This window comes from Rhineura floridana, chromosome 5 (genome assembly GCF_030035675.1).
Source record: "Rhineura floridana isolate rRhiFlo1 chromosome 5, rRhiFlo1.hap2, whole genome shotgun sequence".
In the NCBI taxonomy this organism is placed as follows: Eukaryota; Metazoa; Chordata; class Lepidosauria; order Squamata; family Rhineuridae; genus Rhineura; species Rhineura floridana.
In genome coordinates, this window is record NC_084484.1 from 99,460,736 (window position 1) to 99,477,282 (window position 16,547).

Consider the following 16,547-nt stretch of genomic DNA (forward strand, 5'->3'; position numbering starts at 1 on the left):
TTAAACTGTTCTTGTTTATATTTTTGAACATTTTTATCTTGAAAACCACTCTGGAAGTTGTGCTGAAAGTGTGTGCGTCTATTTACACACACAAATAATAAAATGCTAGGGGGGGAAATCATTGGAATATTTCCTCTTATGAATCCCCATGTTATTTAAGAGAATATTCTCAACAGAAATTCATGCGGATTAACACTTTAATTTGCTTTAAATATTATTTTGCTCACACAATCAGCATGTGGAAAACAGTAAAAAGGTTCCTTTGTCTAGGGGATGTTTGTGCAGCTGACAGTTCTAATAGTTAAGTGTGAGAACTGAACCAGAAGGTGATAGCGTATGGGAACCAAATCTGCACTGACAGAATATTAATTTAGCTAGTTGGTACTTGATTTTTATTTACTTTGAAACATAAGGTAATATGGAGTTAAACTTACTTTTTCTGAACTGCTGGTCTCTTTATTCTGTGTTTATTTTGCTTCACACCTAAAGAAATTAAAAGAACACTCAAGTCACAGAACAAAAGTTATCATACAAAATATTTTACTGTACTTACAGTGTGGCATAGTGGGTAGAGTGTTGGACTACGACCTGGGAGACCAGGATTTGAATCCCCACACAGCCATGAAACTCACTAGGTGATTTGGGCCAGTCACTGCCTCTCAGCCTCATAGGAAGGCAATGGTAAACCCCCTCTGAATACCACTTACCATGAAAACCCTATTCATAGGGTCGCCATAAGTCGGAATCGACTTGAAGGCAGTCCATTTTCATTTTCAAAGACAATCTTAAAGGAGAAAAGTTACCTCTAATTCCATCCATTTGCTTCTTTAATTTCTCGTATTGCTGAATAAGATCCTTAATTCCTTCAGGACTATTTTTGCATAGGTCTTGAGCTCTCTCATTGGCTTCTAGTGCTTTTTTGTGCTCCCCCAAGAGAGAGAGAGCATCACAGAATCTATAGTGTCCCTGCAAAAAGCAATGAATATGTACTTACCAACACCCCAAAGATAGCAACATTTCCACAGTTTGATATACAACAGATTTATTTTCTTCATATGACAGTCTAAAAGCCCACTCTTATTTATGTTTATTCAAAGGTAAGCCCCATTATGTTCAATGCATAATTACACCCAGGTAAATGGACATAGGCTTACACCTAAGAACAGTACTCTTTCATTTGTTCAGTTGGTATGAAGAATATCCAAACACTCAAACAAATAAGGATTTGGGTGCACAGTAGTGCAATGTTCACAGTTCTGCTGATGCTGGGGAATTCACAGAATTTAGATGAACAGGAAAATACAGTAGTAGACCCTTAAACTGTAACTACTGCTTATCACTTATTATAATTCTTCTGTTGTGACAGTTGTATAATTCATGACCCCACAGATTAAAACCTATCTACAAACATTTTACACAACTCTTTCTTAATCTCTTTTTTAAATAACTGCATGTTCACAATGGATTGGTTCCATTAGTGTCTTTCCAAAAATAGGAGAGGGGGGAATTTCCCCTCTACACCTCCTCCCATACAGTTCCAGAAGGTTCACCAAACCCCTTGGAGCAGATTTTTGGGGAGTGCAGGGGAAATTGGTGAAAATCTCTTTCCACCCTCACTCTATAAGTGGGCATTAGGACTGCCCATTCTGTGAGCAGAACTCTGGCTACAAGATCTCTGGATCCATCCCTACAATGATACATAATGGAAAGCTACAATCAGCATGCAGCTACTTCAAACATTAAGGCTTTAACAGATGCACAACATGGATCTAACATGTACTTGCTAAAATGTGTAAAGGAGCCCAAAGAAATCATCCCCTAAAAATAATTAGCAGATGTCCTTTCAGTTAAAAGGGCAAGGATATAATTCTGCCCCCTACCCATATCCATGGAACAGGTTCAGAGGAGGGCAATAAGGATCATCAGGGGACTAGAAACAAAGCCCTATGAGAGACTGAAAGAACTGGGCATGTTTAGCCTGGAGAAGCCTGAGGGGAGATATGATAGCACTCTTCAAGTACATGAAAGGTTGTCACACACAGGAGGGCCGGGATCTCCTCGATCGTCCCAGAGTGCAGGACACGGAATAATGGGCTCAAGTTACAACAACAACCACCTTTATTTACAGTCTTAGACCCAAAGAAAGAAAAAATAGGTGAGCATACATGATACATTAGAAGTAGGAGGATAAAACAATATTAAACCTTGTATACATATCTACATTATACTGGTGAGAGAGTAATACGAATCTGCTGAGCTGCGTATATGAACTTAGCAACCTGTAAGGTAATTTGTTTATCTGACCCAGATAGTAGGTAAACTATAGCTGCTCCAGGAGGCTTATGAGGATTTTTTGTCAGAATCACATCCAAATATTTAGCACGAATCTGAGTGTACAAAGAGCAAAAGAGAATACTATGGGGAAGGGTTTCAATGTCAGCACCACATGGGGATGGGCTCAAGTTGCAGGAAGCCAGATTTCGACTGAACATCAGGAAAAACTTCCTGTTAGAGCCATACGGCAATGGAACCAATTACTTAGAGAGGTAGTCAGCTCTCCAACACTGGAGGCATTCAAGAGGCAGCTGGACAGCCATCTGTCAGGAATGCTTTGATTTGGATTCCTGCACTGAGCAGGGGGTTGAGACTTGATGGCCTTATAGGCCCAACTCTACTATTCTATGATCTGTATGGGGAGTTTTGTATACTGCTTAAGAGATGTTTCAATATTAAGAGATTTAGAAATGCTTTTAAACAAACATACTTCTGCACTACAGGTATCTACTCCCACTGTGACCCAGTAATTGATAGCTAACAAGATTAGCTCAAAAATGGAAGTTTATCAGCTTCCTGTTTACCTAACAGTTAAACTCTTACAGAGTTCAATGCTTTCTGACTTGAGACCCACCAAAAATACATCTGCAAAAGAAATGCAACTAACCTTTGGCCAGCTGGGCTTCAAAATGATGGATCTTTTCCCATCATACAGGGCTTTTCTAAAAACAATATGTTTAAGATAAAAAAGAATGAGCAAACTGTTCTTATTCAAATGCAAAAAATGTTTAAGGTTTTCAGATTACAAGACTATATCTGAAAAACTAAGCAAAGTGGAAACATTTCCCTTATCATAAATTTCCATTCTTGAGAACAGACAGGAGTCCCCTGGTGGAAGACAGGTTCAAATTCTGACTTCACCAGGGGGAGCTGGTATCCCTGCCTTCACAGACCTAGCCTTGAAAAGCCAAAGCCCTTCACATCTACCACCCCGAGCAAGACAATCATCAGTCTGCACCCTTTGCTTCTACTAGGAAGCTCACATCTGCCAGGTTTCCCTTTAAAACCAGCACTGCAAAAGTTCAATTATAACAAGTTTGGTCAATAGACGTCATCTCTTAAAGGCCCAATATACCACCCAGTATGCCTACAAGTCCAGCCTAAACTAAAACACTAAGCTGGACAGATAGACTAACCTCCATCTCCTCTGAAGAATAATTTATGTTAATTTTCCAAACTCCCCTTACCCTTCAAGGAGGAGAGGGATCAATCTTCACCTTCAAGTACAGAAAAGCAATATCCCCTAGGACTGGCTGGGATCCAAATAAGTGGTTAGGTTCCTGCAAGGGGCTTGCAGTAACCCAGTGATCTTTTTTCTTTGAATAATTTATCTTCACATCATATAATAAACAGTTTTATTAAACTATTTGCAGTTTACAGAACAGAACTAGTTCCACAGTTCTTGAGGTTCCTGATTGTTCCTTTGCTAGAGCAAGGTGCGCTCCCAACAATTCATCAGCTGATGGGCTGGCTGTAGAAGCACACCTTGTTCAAAGACAGGGAGGCTGATTCCATTCAATGGAAACAATTTTCAACCTTGGAGGGGGAAAGATCCCTTTTGGGAGGTTTGCAAAACCCTTTGCAGTCCTCCCTGTGTTCTCCTTTGCAGCTCTGGCATCGGTGATGGAAAGAAGAAATGTGGAGAGTATTGCAAGGCCCCGTTCCACACTCCTCCTTTCAATCTCCGAAGTCACATATTGAAAGGATCAGAGCAGGGTGGGCTTTGCAAGCCTTCCCATGCTCCCCCTTTCAACCTCCAATCTCATAGATTGAAAGGGAGAGTGCGAGGTGGGCTCTGCATCTCTCACATGGAGGAAGTTGATTCTCGGTTTCCCTTCATTCTCCCCTGCCTCCGCCATTGCAGAAAGCGGGAAAATTAAGCATGCCCACCTGTCAAATTTGGCCCATGAGACTAATCCTGATAATGATCTGGCCAATGGAGCCAAAAAGGTTCCCCACTTCTGCGCTAAACCATTGCTTAGTTATGTTGGAATGTAGCCATTCAATTCCATGGGGGGGAAATATACTTACTTATACTGCCCAGTTCGGATAAAACAGAGGGCCCGGTTGCCATAAAGAATGTGATTTTCAGGCCTTTAAAAAAGTTAGACTGCATTCAGTTTATGAAGTAGCAACTCTAAATTTTAATGGTCTCCAGAAAGTTGACCCACAGATTTATTTATATGTAAATATGCAGTTTTCTGCCCTAGTTTGCATTTGAGGTAACAATAATACGTGAAGTTTAAAAGTTCATTGAGAACTGTCTACAGGATAGTCTCCTCGGGGAAGAAGAATTCAGAAAAGGGCACACCTGCAACCCCGCACTGTCAGCCTACCTAAAGCTAAGAAGTAACAATTAACAACAAATAACATGGGTAGAGCTTGCTTTATTGTTTTGCATAAAGCATGAGGTGGGCCAACACAAATACATTGCCAGCATTGCTATTCAAGTGGTTTCAGATGCAAGATTTTTATTCTGCCATCCTGTATCTCTGTCAAGAAGAAAAACTACAAAAAAATGAAATTCTATCAAACAATGCTATTCAGCTGACAATAAGTCTTTCATCAGTGGAGCAGTCCCCGTACCTTCCCTACATTGCCCCAGAGAGTCGGCAGACCCTTCAGAACAGATTTATGACATGTGCAGGGGGCTGCAAGGAATGGCTGAAAATTGCTTCTTTCCCCATTCCACTGTTGGAAGCCTTACCATCAGCTGAGCTACCGTTGGATACAACATATTAGAAACAGCAACCAAAAGAAAAAATTGTGGGAACCCACTGTTGCTTTGTCTCACATGATAAAAACCTTAATCCAGATCCTGGTGATAAATCATGTGGTTATTCACAATTAGTTAAATAAACGTTACTTGCTATTGGACCTTTAAAATCCTACCTAGGGGACTCTACTCTCTATTCAACATGGTTAAAGCTGTTCCACTAAAAGATATCACTACTCAAATGTTTGGAAACAAGACCCAGGGACAAAATGAAACCATCTGAAAGCAAATAGATGATTTCAGGCCAAATCAAGTCTAATTCAAAAGGGCACTAAGAATTCAGGTATGCACGGAAACCCTACAATCCAACAGTGCACTCCACACACCATAGACCTATATTCTTTCAGGCCTCTCTGGGAAATACCTCTCTCTTCATACAGATCTCTTTCCTCTTCTGTCCAAAAAGGTTCTCATCCCAGATTCATGCACATTTCTATACCTATATTCACTAATACAATTTATCCCTTACCATAACTCTATAGCTTTTGTATAGGAAGTGACAGCAGTATCAAACTTCTCTTTAGCAAAAGCTTCATTTCCCTTCTTCTTCATAATCTCACTCTTCTGCAATAAAACATGACAAATTAAAATTAACTTCAACTGTAAAGCAATTTCAGTTGGGCAGATATAAAATTCAGTGTACTAAATTCATCTTGAAATATGAAACTTTTAAAGTGCTTTTTAAGAATCTTGTGTTTCATATCTCAGCTTAATAAACCAAAATATGAACAAGCTGTCTGTAAGGGGGAACAATGAGACCACTCCTTAAGAAACCCTTGAACCCAGAAGACTTGAACTATGGACCAATTGTAAATGTTCCCTTCTTGGACAAGGTTCTTCAGTAGATAGTTGCCAATCAACTTTAGGAACTCTTGGTTTTCTACATCCATTTCAGCCAGGGTTTGGGTCCAGTTTTGGCACTAAGACCTCTTTGGTTGTCCTGTATAATGACCTATGTTGGGATAGTGTATAATGATCAATGTTCCTGTTGATTCTGCTTGACCTCTCAGTGTCTTTCGATACCATTGGTCATGGTATACTTCCGGAGAGATGCAAGTACCATTTGGCAGTAATTTCACTCTGACTTGGATGGCCATTTCCAGAAGATGGTACTTGGGGGATGTTGCTAGGTATCATGGAGCTCCAATGTGGGGTTCCTCAGGGTTTGATTTTATCCCCCATGCTGTTTAACATCTTCATGAAACCACTTAGGGGAGGAGGGGATCATCTGTAATTTTGAAGTGTGCTCTCATCAATATGATGAGGACATTCAACTCTGTTTCTTCATTACAGCTCAATCAGGTGTGGCACTGAATGTACTGGATCACTGCCTGAATGAAATTCAGTCCAGACAAAACTGAGACACTGCCAGCGGGTGGTATCCCTGACCAGATGAATGGAATGCATTCTGTTCCGGATGGGGTTACACATCCCTTGAAGGATGTGTGTAGCTTGCAGGTACCATTGGATCCAACATTGTCATTGGGAGTACAAGTAGCCTCAGTAGCATGGAGTGCCTACCACCAGCTTCAGCTAGTAGCCCAGCTGTGACCCTAACCAGGTGGGGATAGCCTGACTTCAGTGATCTATGCTTTGGTAACCTCCAGATTAGACTACTATAATTTGTTGTACATGTCTTTGAAGAAAAACTACAGCTAGTACAGAACTGTTCTGAGACAAGAACACCAGTACAAGCCAAACTGCATTGGCTGCCAATTTGTTTCCAAGCCCAGTTCAAAGTATTGGTTTGGATCTTTAAAGTCTTATATTGTCAAGAGCACCTGGTTTGTAAGGTTGTCAGCTAAAATGGTTCTGTGGCAAGGAATTGTGGAGGAAACATCTTCCCTGAATTATGTCTCTAGGAGGTCATGAGACTGTCAGTTCTCACAGCTGAACTCAGTTAATTAGGCAGGAGCAAGAACACCTGCTTATCAGCCTGAGACTGGTGCCTCAAGGCCACAGGCCCGAGAAGGTTGGAGAAGAGTGTTACCATTAGGCATGAAAGCTCCAGAAGATTTAATCATCAGATAGCCCCAACTGGCTGATTAATTCTTGGCTGCTGTTGGGCTTTCCCCCATAAAAATAGAACTGTGATCCTGGGTCTTTGTTCCCCAATGTTCTTTGGAGCTACCTGATGTTGGGGTTCCATCTTCCATCTGCTATCCAGGCTGTACATCTCTGGGGAGATGTGGAACCATGAAGTCACTCTGGTGGTTTACTTATATTGTGCAAGTATAGATTAAGCTAGATAGCTTTGTTATATTTTACCTGTGACTTGAACTCTTTGCCTTTTGTATTTTACCTAATCCTAAGGGTGTTTGGTATAAGGAATTATTTTGCTGCTCTATTTTTGCACTTATATTTTACTTTAATAAAGCTACCTCTTCTTTACCAATGTGTGTTCATTTCAGGGGGAAATTGGCTCTGAATCCAGCATCATGGCCAATTAGCCACAGACTACCATATAGTTGGGTATTTTGCCTTAAGACTCCAAGACAAGAAGTGCATTCTTGGCTCTTGTCTTTTGGAATCCTTGGCAGGTCTATTTCTGGCACTTTGGGTTTCCCCTTGGCACAGAGTGGGTGACCAGGTTTAAGGGGTGGTGGCAGTCTACCTACCTTATAGGGTTGTTGTTGGTTTAACTCAGCCTTGGTAAGGGAGGTACGGGTTGTGCCTGGCTGGAATCAATTGCCCTGGCCTTAAGAGTTGACCCCGGTGGGAACTTGAAATTTCTTGACATATACAGCTCAGGATGCTTATACCTAAAGAGCCACCTTTCCACATATGAACCTGTCCAGACTGTGACGAGTCATCTGAGGCCCTTCTCTGTGTGCCACCTCCAAGGGAGGTATGAAGGGCAGCAAAAAGAGAATGGGTTTTTTCTGTAGTAGCTCTCTGTATGGAATGCTCTCCCCAGAAAGATGCTTGCCTGGTGCCAACTTTGCCATCATATCAGCACCAGGCAAAAACATTTTGTTTTCCTGGGCATTTGGGAAGCATCAGTGATTGGATGTTTTTCCTCTGGGTGGTATTCAATGCTAGTCCTACTCAGAATAGACCCATTGAAGTTAATAGACATGGCTAATTTAGGTTCATTAATTTCACTGGATCTACTCTGAGTAATTGAAAACAATTCTCATATTTTTAATATGTTCATGATTTTTTTTAAACTTTATTTTTTCTTTTTAATTATTCTTGTAAATCACTTCAGGGCAATCTGTTATGGGAAGTATTAATAAATGGTAAGTGGTGCACCCAATGGGATCATTTGAATTGTATTGAAACTTTATTTTTACCCTGCCCTTTTTCCAAACTGGAACTCAGGGCAGCTTACAAATAAAACTACATGTAGTTAAAAACATAGAAAAACATACAATTAAAATACAATTAAACTATGCACAACCGTAAAAGGCACTTAAAAATCTAAAAACAATTTAAAATAATACAGATAATAATATAAAACACTAAAACAAGCCTTGTAAAGCCCAATCCTAAACACCTTCTATCCCAAAAGCCTGTCAGAATAAAGAAGTCTTTACTTGCTGACGGAAGGATGGCAAGGAGGGGGCCATTCGTGCCTCCCTAGGAAGGGAGTTCCAGAACCTAGGAGCAGCCACCGAGAAGGCCCTATCTCGTGTCCCCACCAATCGCATTTGTCCTGAAAATGCTGCATTGGCTGTCAGTGACCTTCTGTGCCCAATTCAAGGGTGTGAGTACTAGCATGTGAGGCCCAAAACAGCTTGGGACCAAGTATCTAAAAGAATGCCTCCCTCAATATTAACCATTTTGGACTCTTATGATAAGTGAGGCCTTGTTGGTGGTGTTGCCACCGGGGACTGCCCGGTTGGAACTGACCTGTGACAGCTTTTTCAGTGGTACCCCGTCCCTGCTTGTGGAAGGCCCTCCCTAGTGAGGTGCATCTGTCTCTGTCATTATTGACTTTTAGGAGGAATTTGAAAACATTCCTGTCTAACCAGGTATTTGATGGCTGAAGGGGACTGTTCCTGGCAACACGGAGATCACTGGATAAAACAATGTTTTTAACTGTAATTGCATTTCAGAATGTTTTTAACTTTTTTTGTGCTTTCTTTTTGTTGTTGTTTTGTTCGTGTACCACCTTGGGCTCCTTCGGGAGGAAGGTTGTGATGTAATAATATTAATATTATTATTATTATTAATAATATTAATATTAATAATAATAATGATGATGATGATGATGTCAATAAACTAACTAACAAGCCTTTTCCCACACACTTTGCCTATTTATTCCTCCTTTGACTGACCAAACAAGTGAGCAAATTTAACCTTGGCTTCCCATTTCATCCAAACTGGAAAACTATGTTTACTACCTCTGGAACACAAATTAAACATAGTTTGAAGTTGGCTTAATATCCAGGCTTGTTCCACAGCATGTAACCGTAGTTTCCCATACAGATGAAACAGGAAACAAAGATTAGAGGCTCTTAGTTTAATCACTGTTTGCATGAGGAGCAAAAGGCTCACTCATATCTCAGCTTATTAACTAAATTGTGTTCCAAAGCTAGTCTGAACTCTAATATCTATTATTACAATGGTATTAGTAAATGAAATGTGGTGTAAACAGCCTCTAATGATTGCAAAAATCTGTTCTGTCACTTTCGCATACTTAAAAATGCATTTCAGAGTTATGAACGCTCTCTTTCTAATTCAAATATCACGTTGTGGGTAAATAGGTAGATTTCTTGCACCAGTAGTAATCCCTGTTCAGTTGAACAACAGCCCTCAGCAAAAATACTGACATGTTCCAGTGAAATTAACATCAAAACTACTCTGAGTGTAAAAAAATATGCGCGCACAAGAGCTCCTGCAACAGATTGACTGGCTCAGCTGTTATAGATGTATTCGTTTACCATTCATGAATGTTCAAGTTTAACATAGTTTGTATATTCTCACAAAGTTCTGTAGTGTTGGAAAAAAGCAGATAAAACAAAAAAAGGAACGTTACATTTTAAAACTTTTAGAGGCTCATTGTAATTTCATTTTTTAAAACCTTACCCTCATACAGCTTTCACAGTTTTGAGATTCAAATGCTTCTATTAAATTGTAGTCTTCCAATATAATTTTGCTTATATGATGCTTGTCTGCAAGGAGAAATAAAGTACAATTAAGGTCTGTCTGTTTACTGCTACCAAATATAGTAACACACGTACTAGAGACTACCTTTCACCATGCGAGATGAGCTGAAGCATCTCACTTAAAACAGAGAACAGCACATTGATAAGCAAGTTGAGACTGGAATCCAGAAAAGACAGGCAGGAAACAGACAACTACATTAGCAAGACTTGAGGACGCTAAGAGGCTTTTAGGTCAGAGAGAGAGAGAAATGGAATCTGTAAGCTGCACCCCCTTTAAGTTGCTTGTTGTACATGCAAGGAATCAACAGAAAGGGGAATTTGATTTAAGAACAGAAACCCATTGTGATGATGGTGAGGGACAGAGCAAGAGGAGGTTATAGGCTATTTGGGAGTATCACTGAGTCCAGTAGAACAGAGATGGTTCTAGGTGCTGGATTCCAACTCTGTTCCTGAAAGGTACAGTGTTCAAAGTTTGTCCTCTTCTGTGTTCAAAGTGGGGCAAGAGCAACTCCTGTTTTGTTCTTTTGTTTATGTTCCAGAAGGGAGATAGAGTTAGGGTCCTCCAGATGGATAGGCTTGATTACCTTTACCTGTGATGCTCTGACTGACTTCCTTCCGGCTGTTAGACTGATACGTCTTACTTAAGGGAAGCTTACCTGCCCCTCCTCCTTCCGCCCTTTCCTCTCTTCTCCAACTGTCTGAGAGAGAGGAGACACCTTTGTCTCTGCTCTCTCTCTTCTAGCCATGGGGGCGACTCCCAAGCCTGGGTGTTGCGCCTCCAACTTATTTAGTTAGAACTAGGTATGCCTTTCTATCTACTATGTATTTCTATAAATAAAGTAGCTTTTCTTATTTACTAAGTCTTAAGTCTCAGTGATCTCAATCCAGGGTAAAACCCTGCTTTCTTAGGTAAATGCGCACACACTGGCACACACGCATTTCAGACTGCTGTTACTCTCTGCTTAACAAATATACTAATTTACACCACAACATTCTGCTGATCTTGACAAGTATTTACTGTAACTGAAAGTATTTGCTTTTCACATCTACTGGGACTTAGAAAGTACACTGCTTTCTAGTATAACTTTCTATAATACTATTATACTATCATATTTAATATGATATATTAAAAAAGTTACATTGCTGTGAAACAATTACAGTTAAAAAAATAAAAATTAAAGCTCTTTCAACCTGCTGGTTTAAATAGTCTTTTTCTAAAAAAACATATTTCTAACTTATCTTTCCACCCTCTCAGCTTGCCAAGATGTTCATAAAACCCTAAGTCTTGCTGCAACATGATTGTCATTTTACAGGATCAAAGTTCCATATTAGGATTCAGCCAACAAACCTCATTTCTTTTTAGTATGTCTATGGGCTGTTTGTCATCTACACAAGTCCTGGTTTCCACTCTGGCTAGTTAATGGCTGACTATTCACCATAGGAAGCTGGCTTATACTATGTTAAACCATTGATTCATCTGGCTCAGTATCACGGGTCTCTCCCAGACACTCCTGGAGATTCCAGGATTGAACCTGGGGCCTTCTACATACAAAGGAGATGCTCTATCACTGAGCTATGGCTCTTTACCTTTAAGTACCCTGTGATCATGTTTTAGGGGAATTTCCCAGTTCCTTTACAAACCAACTCTACAGAAGAATAAACTATAAATTATATTTCCCTGGGATTCACATCTCAAATGCCAAAAAGTTTTGTTATCTAGTAGAGGTGCAATTACTCTCCCCTGGCGATGATGTTGAGGCCTTTAAAAGGTCAGAACCAAGATCCTGAATTAGGTCTGGAAACTAGCAAAGCTCTTTAACCAGTAGAATTCATGACCAATCCCCATCTCTATTCACATGGGTTTCCTGTACTGCTTTTTCATGTCGCCTGCCAAAACCAGTCATTTGAGAACTTCAATCTCCCTATTTATTTTCTTTGTTTTCAAATTAAAAAAAAAAGATTTCAGTGTTTCAGAAAGAAAAAGGTCTATTACATAACTGATGGAAATACCCTCAGGTATAGATATTTTTATGATTTAGCAGGAAGAAAGTAGAGAGAGTTGCTTCAAACAGAGCAAATAAAAAATAAAAGGTAAACTACATGGAACAGTGGAATTTGTTGTTTCTGAAGCTGAGTGTATCATCCTGATCTTTCAAACAGCAGGATCACCTAATGGTTCACCTAACCATGGCCTGGATCTAATAAGTCATGCAGTTCCTTATCCTATCCAAAAAGCCACTACTAAAGGTTAGAGGACCCTCCAACATGGCATGCAACTGACATTATATCTGGGAGGTAGGAAATCTGTGATCCTCCATGCATGAGAATTAATGCTCCATCATTGCATGGAGTACTTTGGATCCAAGACCATAAATGTACCAGCTAACTTGGATTATCATCCAGAGAAAATTACCAACTAACAACTTTAAGGCACAAGGCAGACACAAAGTTGCCATCTGCTATGTTGTTATACTGGGGGGATGCTATATTTAGTCTTCAGCTGAAGAAATAAATCAACTTAGTATCCCTCTGGACCTTTTGACTATGACTGGCTATCTTGAAGTAAAACTGGTAGTGATATGTTAACACTTCAGCTTGGTCTAATTGAAGAGTGCAGACAGGATACGAGTCAACATGGAAATGTTGACAAGCTGTTTCTTCAAAGAAAAACAAGCTGTTTCTTCAAAGAAAAATTACACAGAGTATATAAAAATCACTTTCAATTAAAACCGGAGCAACGAAACAACAGTTGCTTTTACAAAACTAATATTAAGGAACAAAGATAGTAATGTTGATCCAGAAGAAAAAACCCTAAGCCCAGAGTTGAGCAATACCTTTCTTTTAGGAGCAACCAAAATGTGGCAAGCTTTTAGTACTGGGACCTCTTAATCAGAAAAGACGTTACACAAAGGTCTTTCTTGGAGCAGAGTCTACAAGCTGTCCTCATGACTTCAACATCCAGCTTCCTTTGTATTTATAATCCTTGTCTCACCGCCTCCTGCTTTGTGTAACATTTTACCTTAATAAAGACATTACCCAACTGTGGACTATGGCGTTTAAGATTACAAGAGAGGCACAAGTACACATCATTTGACCATAAACCACTCAGTGAAACACTGTGTATACTTACATTCACCAAAGAAAACTTCCAGGAAAGGCCAACTATAATCTCCAAGTTTTTCCAATTTCTTTAAAATTCCAATGTCATCTGCATGTTTTATCCAGTCAAGAGCATCATAAATATTGAAAATTCTCTATTTGAAGTGAAGGAGAGGAGCTCAAGATCATGATTTAAGTACTTAAAATGAAATAAATACTTGAGAATCCAGAACACATATAAATGTTCCCTCATGTGCCTGTTGCCAATTAATGCCCCCATCTGTAGTGTGCCTACACTAGTCTACAAATCAAATGTTTTTTATCAATTTCACCAATGCTTTCACTAAGAAAGGAAACCAGGATATGTGTCCAACATCTAATATTGCATCTAAGAGCAACAGCAATTATCAGACTACCAATTCAAAAGATCACACAAGACAATAACTAGGTACACAACTTTTAAAAAATTAAATTCTACAATAGGATATCCTAACAAGAAGTTATTTGTGATGAGTGCCACACTTGGCACTAGTAAACCATGTAAATTAACATGTAAAATTTCTAAGGTTTGACTGCCGATTAACCATGATGGTAGATTACATATCTTTTTACTAAAATATTGAATGGTCCAATTCCTTCATACTAGAATACTAATGGTCTCAGTAGAGTTATTGTCAAACAGTATTCATTTCCCTTTCTTTGGCATATCAGATTTGTTCCCATGCATATAGCTTTTTTCCTAAAAATTTGCACACATAACACTATCAAAACAAACATTCCATAAAATAGCATGGAGGGTCCAGAGAGAATTCTAAATTAAATTTACTAAATTCTTTTTAATGTATAGAAATGCGAGAGCTCTGGTGAATGTACACACCAGAGGTAATGCTAGAAATATCTCCAGGACTATTCACAGAAAGAGAATAGCAGCAGGTTCTTGCTGCCAGGTCAGGACTCTCTGTACTGTTCTGGAGAAGGACCTAGACCTTCATCTCACTGTGCAGATGAACTGCTCGGTTTTAACAATGATGTTGCCAACAGTTTAGCTTCAGTTTCCCCCTTGTGATGATAGGCTTGCTTATACCAGCTCAGTCTAAGCTTCCCAGGGCCATTTCTCTTCCCCCTGGCTTGGGCCCTGCCAAAGGCCCTCCCCTCAGGCTGCTGTCACCTAATTGGCCATTACTGGAAACAGGATGTTGGCCTAAATGGGCATTTGGTCTGATCCAACAGAGGTCTTCTTATATGGTTTAGGCCAGGGGTGTGAAAACTGTTGTTGGACTCCCAACTCCCATCAGCTCCAGACAGCATGGCCAACAGTCAGGAATGATGAGAGCTGGAGTCCAGCAACATATGGTCACAGCTTCCCCACCCGTTTAGGCATTCCTCCGCTCACAAACAGAAGTTGAGACATTGAGATTAACACTTTATCCATCCATTCATTTTATCTTTACTTTAAAAGCTAGCTCAGGTAACAGGTATGTGCCAGGACTACGAGGAAGAAAAAAGGTGGTAATCCTAATGTTATTATTTAGTGTTCAAGACAGAAAGGTTGATAGAGAGACTTGGGGTGGCAGCGAGGCCAGAAGAACAGAAATTTCACAGGAAGGACAAAGGGTCAGTGATCATATTATTGCTATTTAGGTAGATCTGAATCAAAAAAGTTGCACTGTATCTCCACTATCTCAGACAGGTTCCTGTTTAACAGCTCTGAACCCTGCAGAAGGCCTTGCCTTGGATGAGGTCTGTATTTGCATCATAACAGACACATTTTGTACAATGACAGGAGCTTGTCAGACTTTACAACATACACCCCCACAACTTTAATCATCACTCAAATATAGTTACTGAAAGATGTTAATGGTCTAAGCAGGCTAATTCTCTCTTCCCTCCCACTCATCCCCCACCCAAGTTTAGGGATCCTTGCTAGGCCTGGCTGGGGGTGCGGGATGTAATTATTTTTACATTTAAATTTACAAACATATTTATTTATTATTAAAACATATGTACCACTTAATCGTTTGCATTTCTAAATGGTGTACATAAAACAACCCATACACAATCATATACCACTGCATCCTGTTGTTGTGATGTCCCTTCAAGTCGATTATGACTTATGGCGACCCTATGAATCAGCAACCTCCAACAGCATCTGTCGTGAACCACCCTGTTCAGATCTTATTAGTTCAGGTCTGTGGCTTTAATGGGGAATTTTATATGTTTTATAATCATGAGGAGTTAAATATTGAACTTCAAGCCTAATAGGGCCCTGAGATTCAAGCCTGTAGAGAAAACCTGGATCTTAATATTTAACTCAGAACCCGTTGCCATTGGCAACAGGTCACGCCGATCTTTTGTTTCTTGGCAAACCGACTGGTACTTGACTAAGGCTGAAGATTAATTATTTCATTGTTCAGAATCAAGGAGTGTTTAAATTTTGGGGAAAAGGCTGGGATTGTCAATGCTCGATTCTTGAACGCCATCTAGGGGATAAGTAATCAAATGTTTTAATAAGGAGAAATAGATTTTAGATTTTAAATAACAGTGTATTAACTTTATAGGTGTCTTTCCATAAAGAAAAGGGTACATCTGGGGTGGCCTGCTTGTCTGTCTATATATCTAAGTGGCTAAGAAACAAATACTAGTTAACCAGTTCTTTCTTTTTCTTTGTGTGACTTCAAAATGAGCCCAAGTGTTTTAAATAAAATTCTCCTTCATGAGCTATGTATTTTATAAATAAGGAAAAGGGATTTCTGAGAAAAATAGAAAGACAAGAACCCCTACAGCAAAATGAATAGACCTGAGGGTGCCCATACATTCACAAACACCCTGAGTTAAGTTCCCAAACTTAACTCAGGGAACTTGTCCAAAATATTTCTAGGTGTGCCAGAGTCAGCCTGACCAGTCAGAAACAATGCAACAATGGATGTACAAAAGTATGCTTGAGAACATGTTCACGGAAAGAACTGTTCCAGCTAGTCCCAAAATTCATTTGTCTTGAAGGAACAGTAGGACAAAGGTAACATTTATGATATGGACAGAATTTTGGAAATCACCACTGGAGTTAGCCAGCTGTCACATCCATACATAGAGATCGGAAATACTATGGTCTGAATGATCCTGACTTTAGTGTTCAGTGGTACATCTTCGCATTTGAGGACCTTTTCTAGTTCTCTCACAGCTGCCCTCTCCAGTCCTAGCCTTCTTCTGATTTCTTGACTATTGTC

The 16,547-nt window shown here is 39.7% G+C and overlaps 1 protein-coding gene across 1 annotated transcript in view; it reads right to left on the bottom strand.

The window, feature by feature from the left end:
* Positions 1 to 16,547, bottom strand: part of TTC3 (tetratricopeptide repeat domain 3) — a 111,398-nt gene that overhangs the window by 72,700 nt on the left and 22,151 nt on the right. The window contains exons 7-13 of the mRNA XM_061627678.1: positions 13,355 to 13,478; positions 10,145 to 10,230; positions 5,580 to 5,674; positions 4,366 to 4,428; positions 2,942 to 2,996; positions 804 to 966; positions 435 to 483 (exon numbers count right to left, since the gene is read on the bottom strand). Of these exons, the coding sequence (XP_061483662.1) occupies positions 435 to 483; positions 804 to 966; positions 2,942 to 2,996; positions 4,366 to 4,428; positions 5,580 to 5,674; positions 10,145 to 10,230; positions 13,355 to 13,478 (635 nt within the window). The remainder of the gene's footprint in view (positions 1 to 434; positions 484 to 803; positions 967 to 2,941; positions 2,997 to 4,365; positions 4,429 to 5,579; positions 5,675 to 10,144; positions 10,231 to 13,354; positions 13,479 to 16,547) is intronic.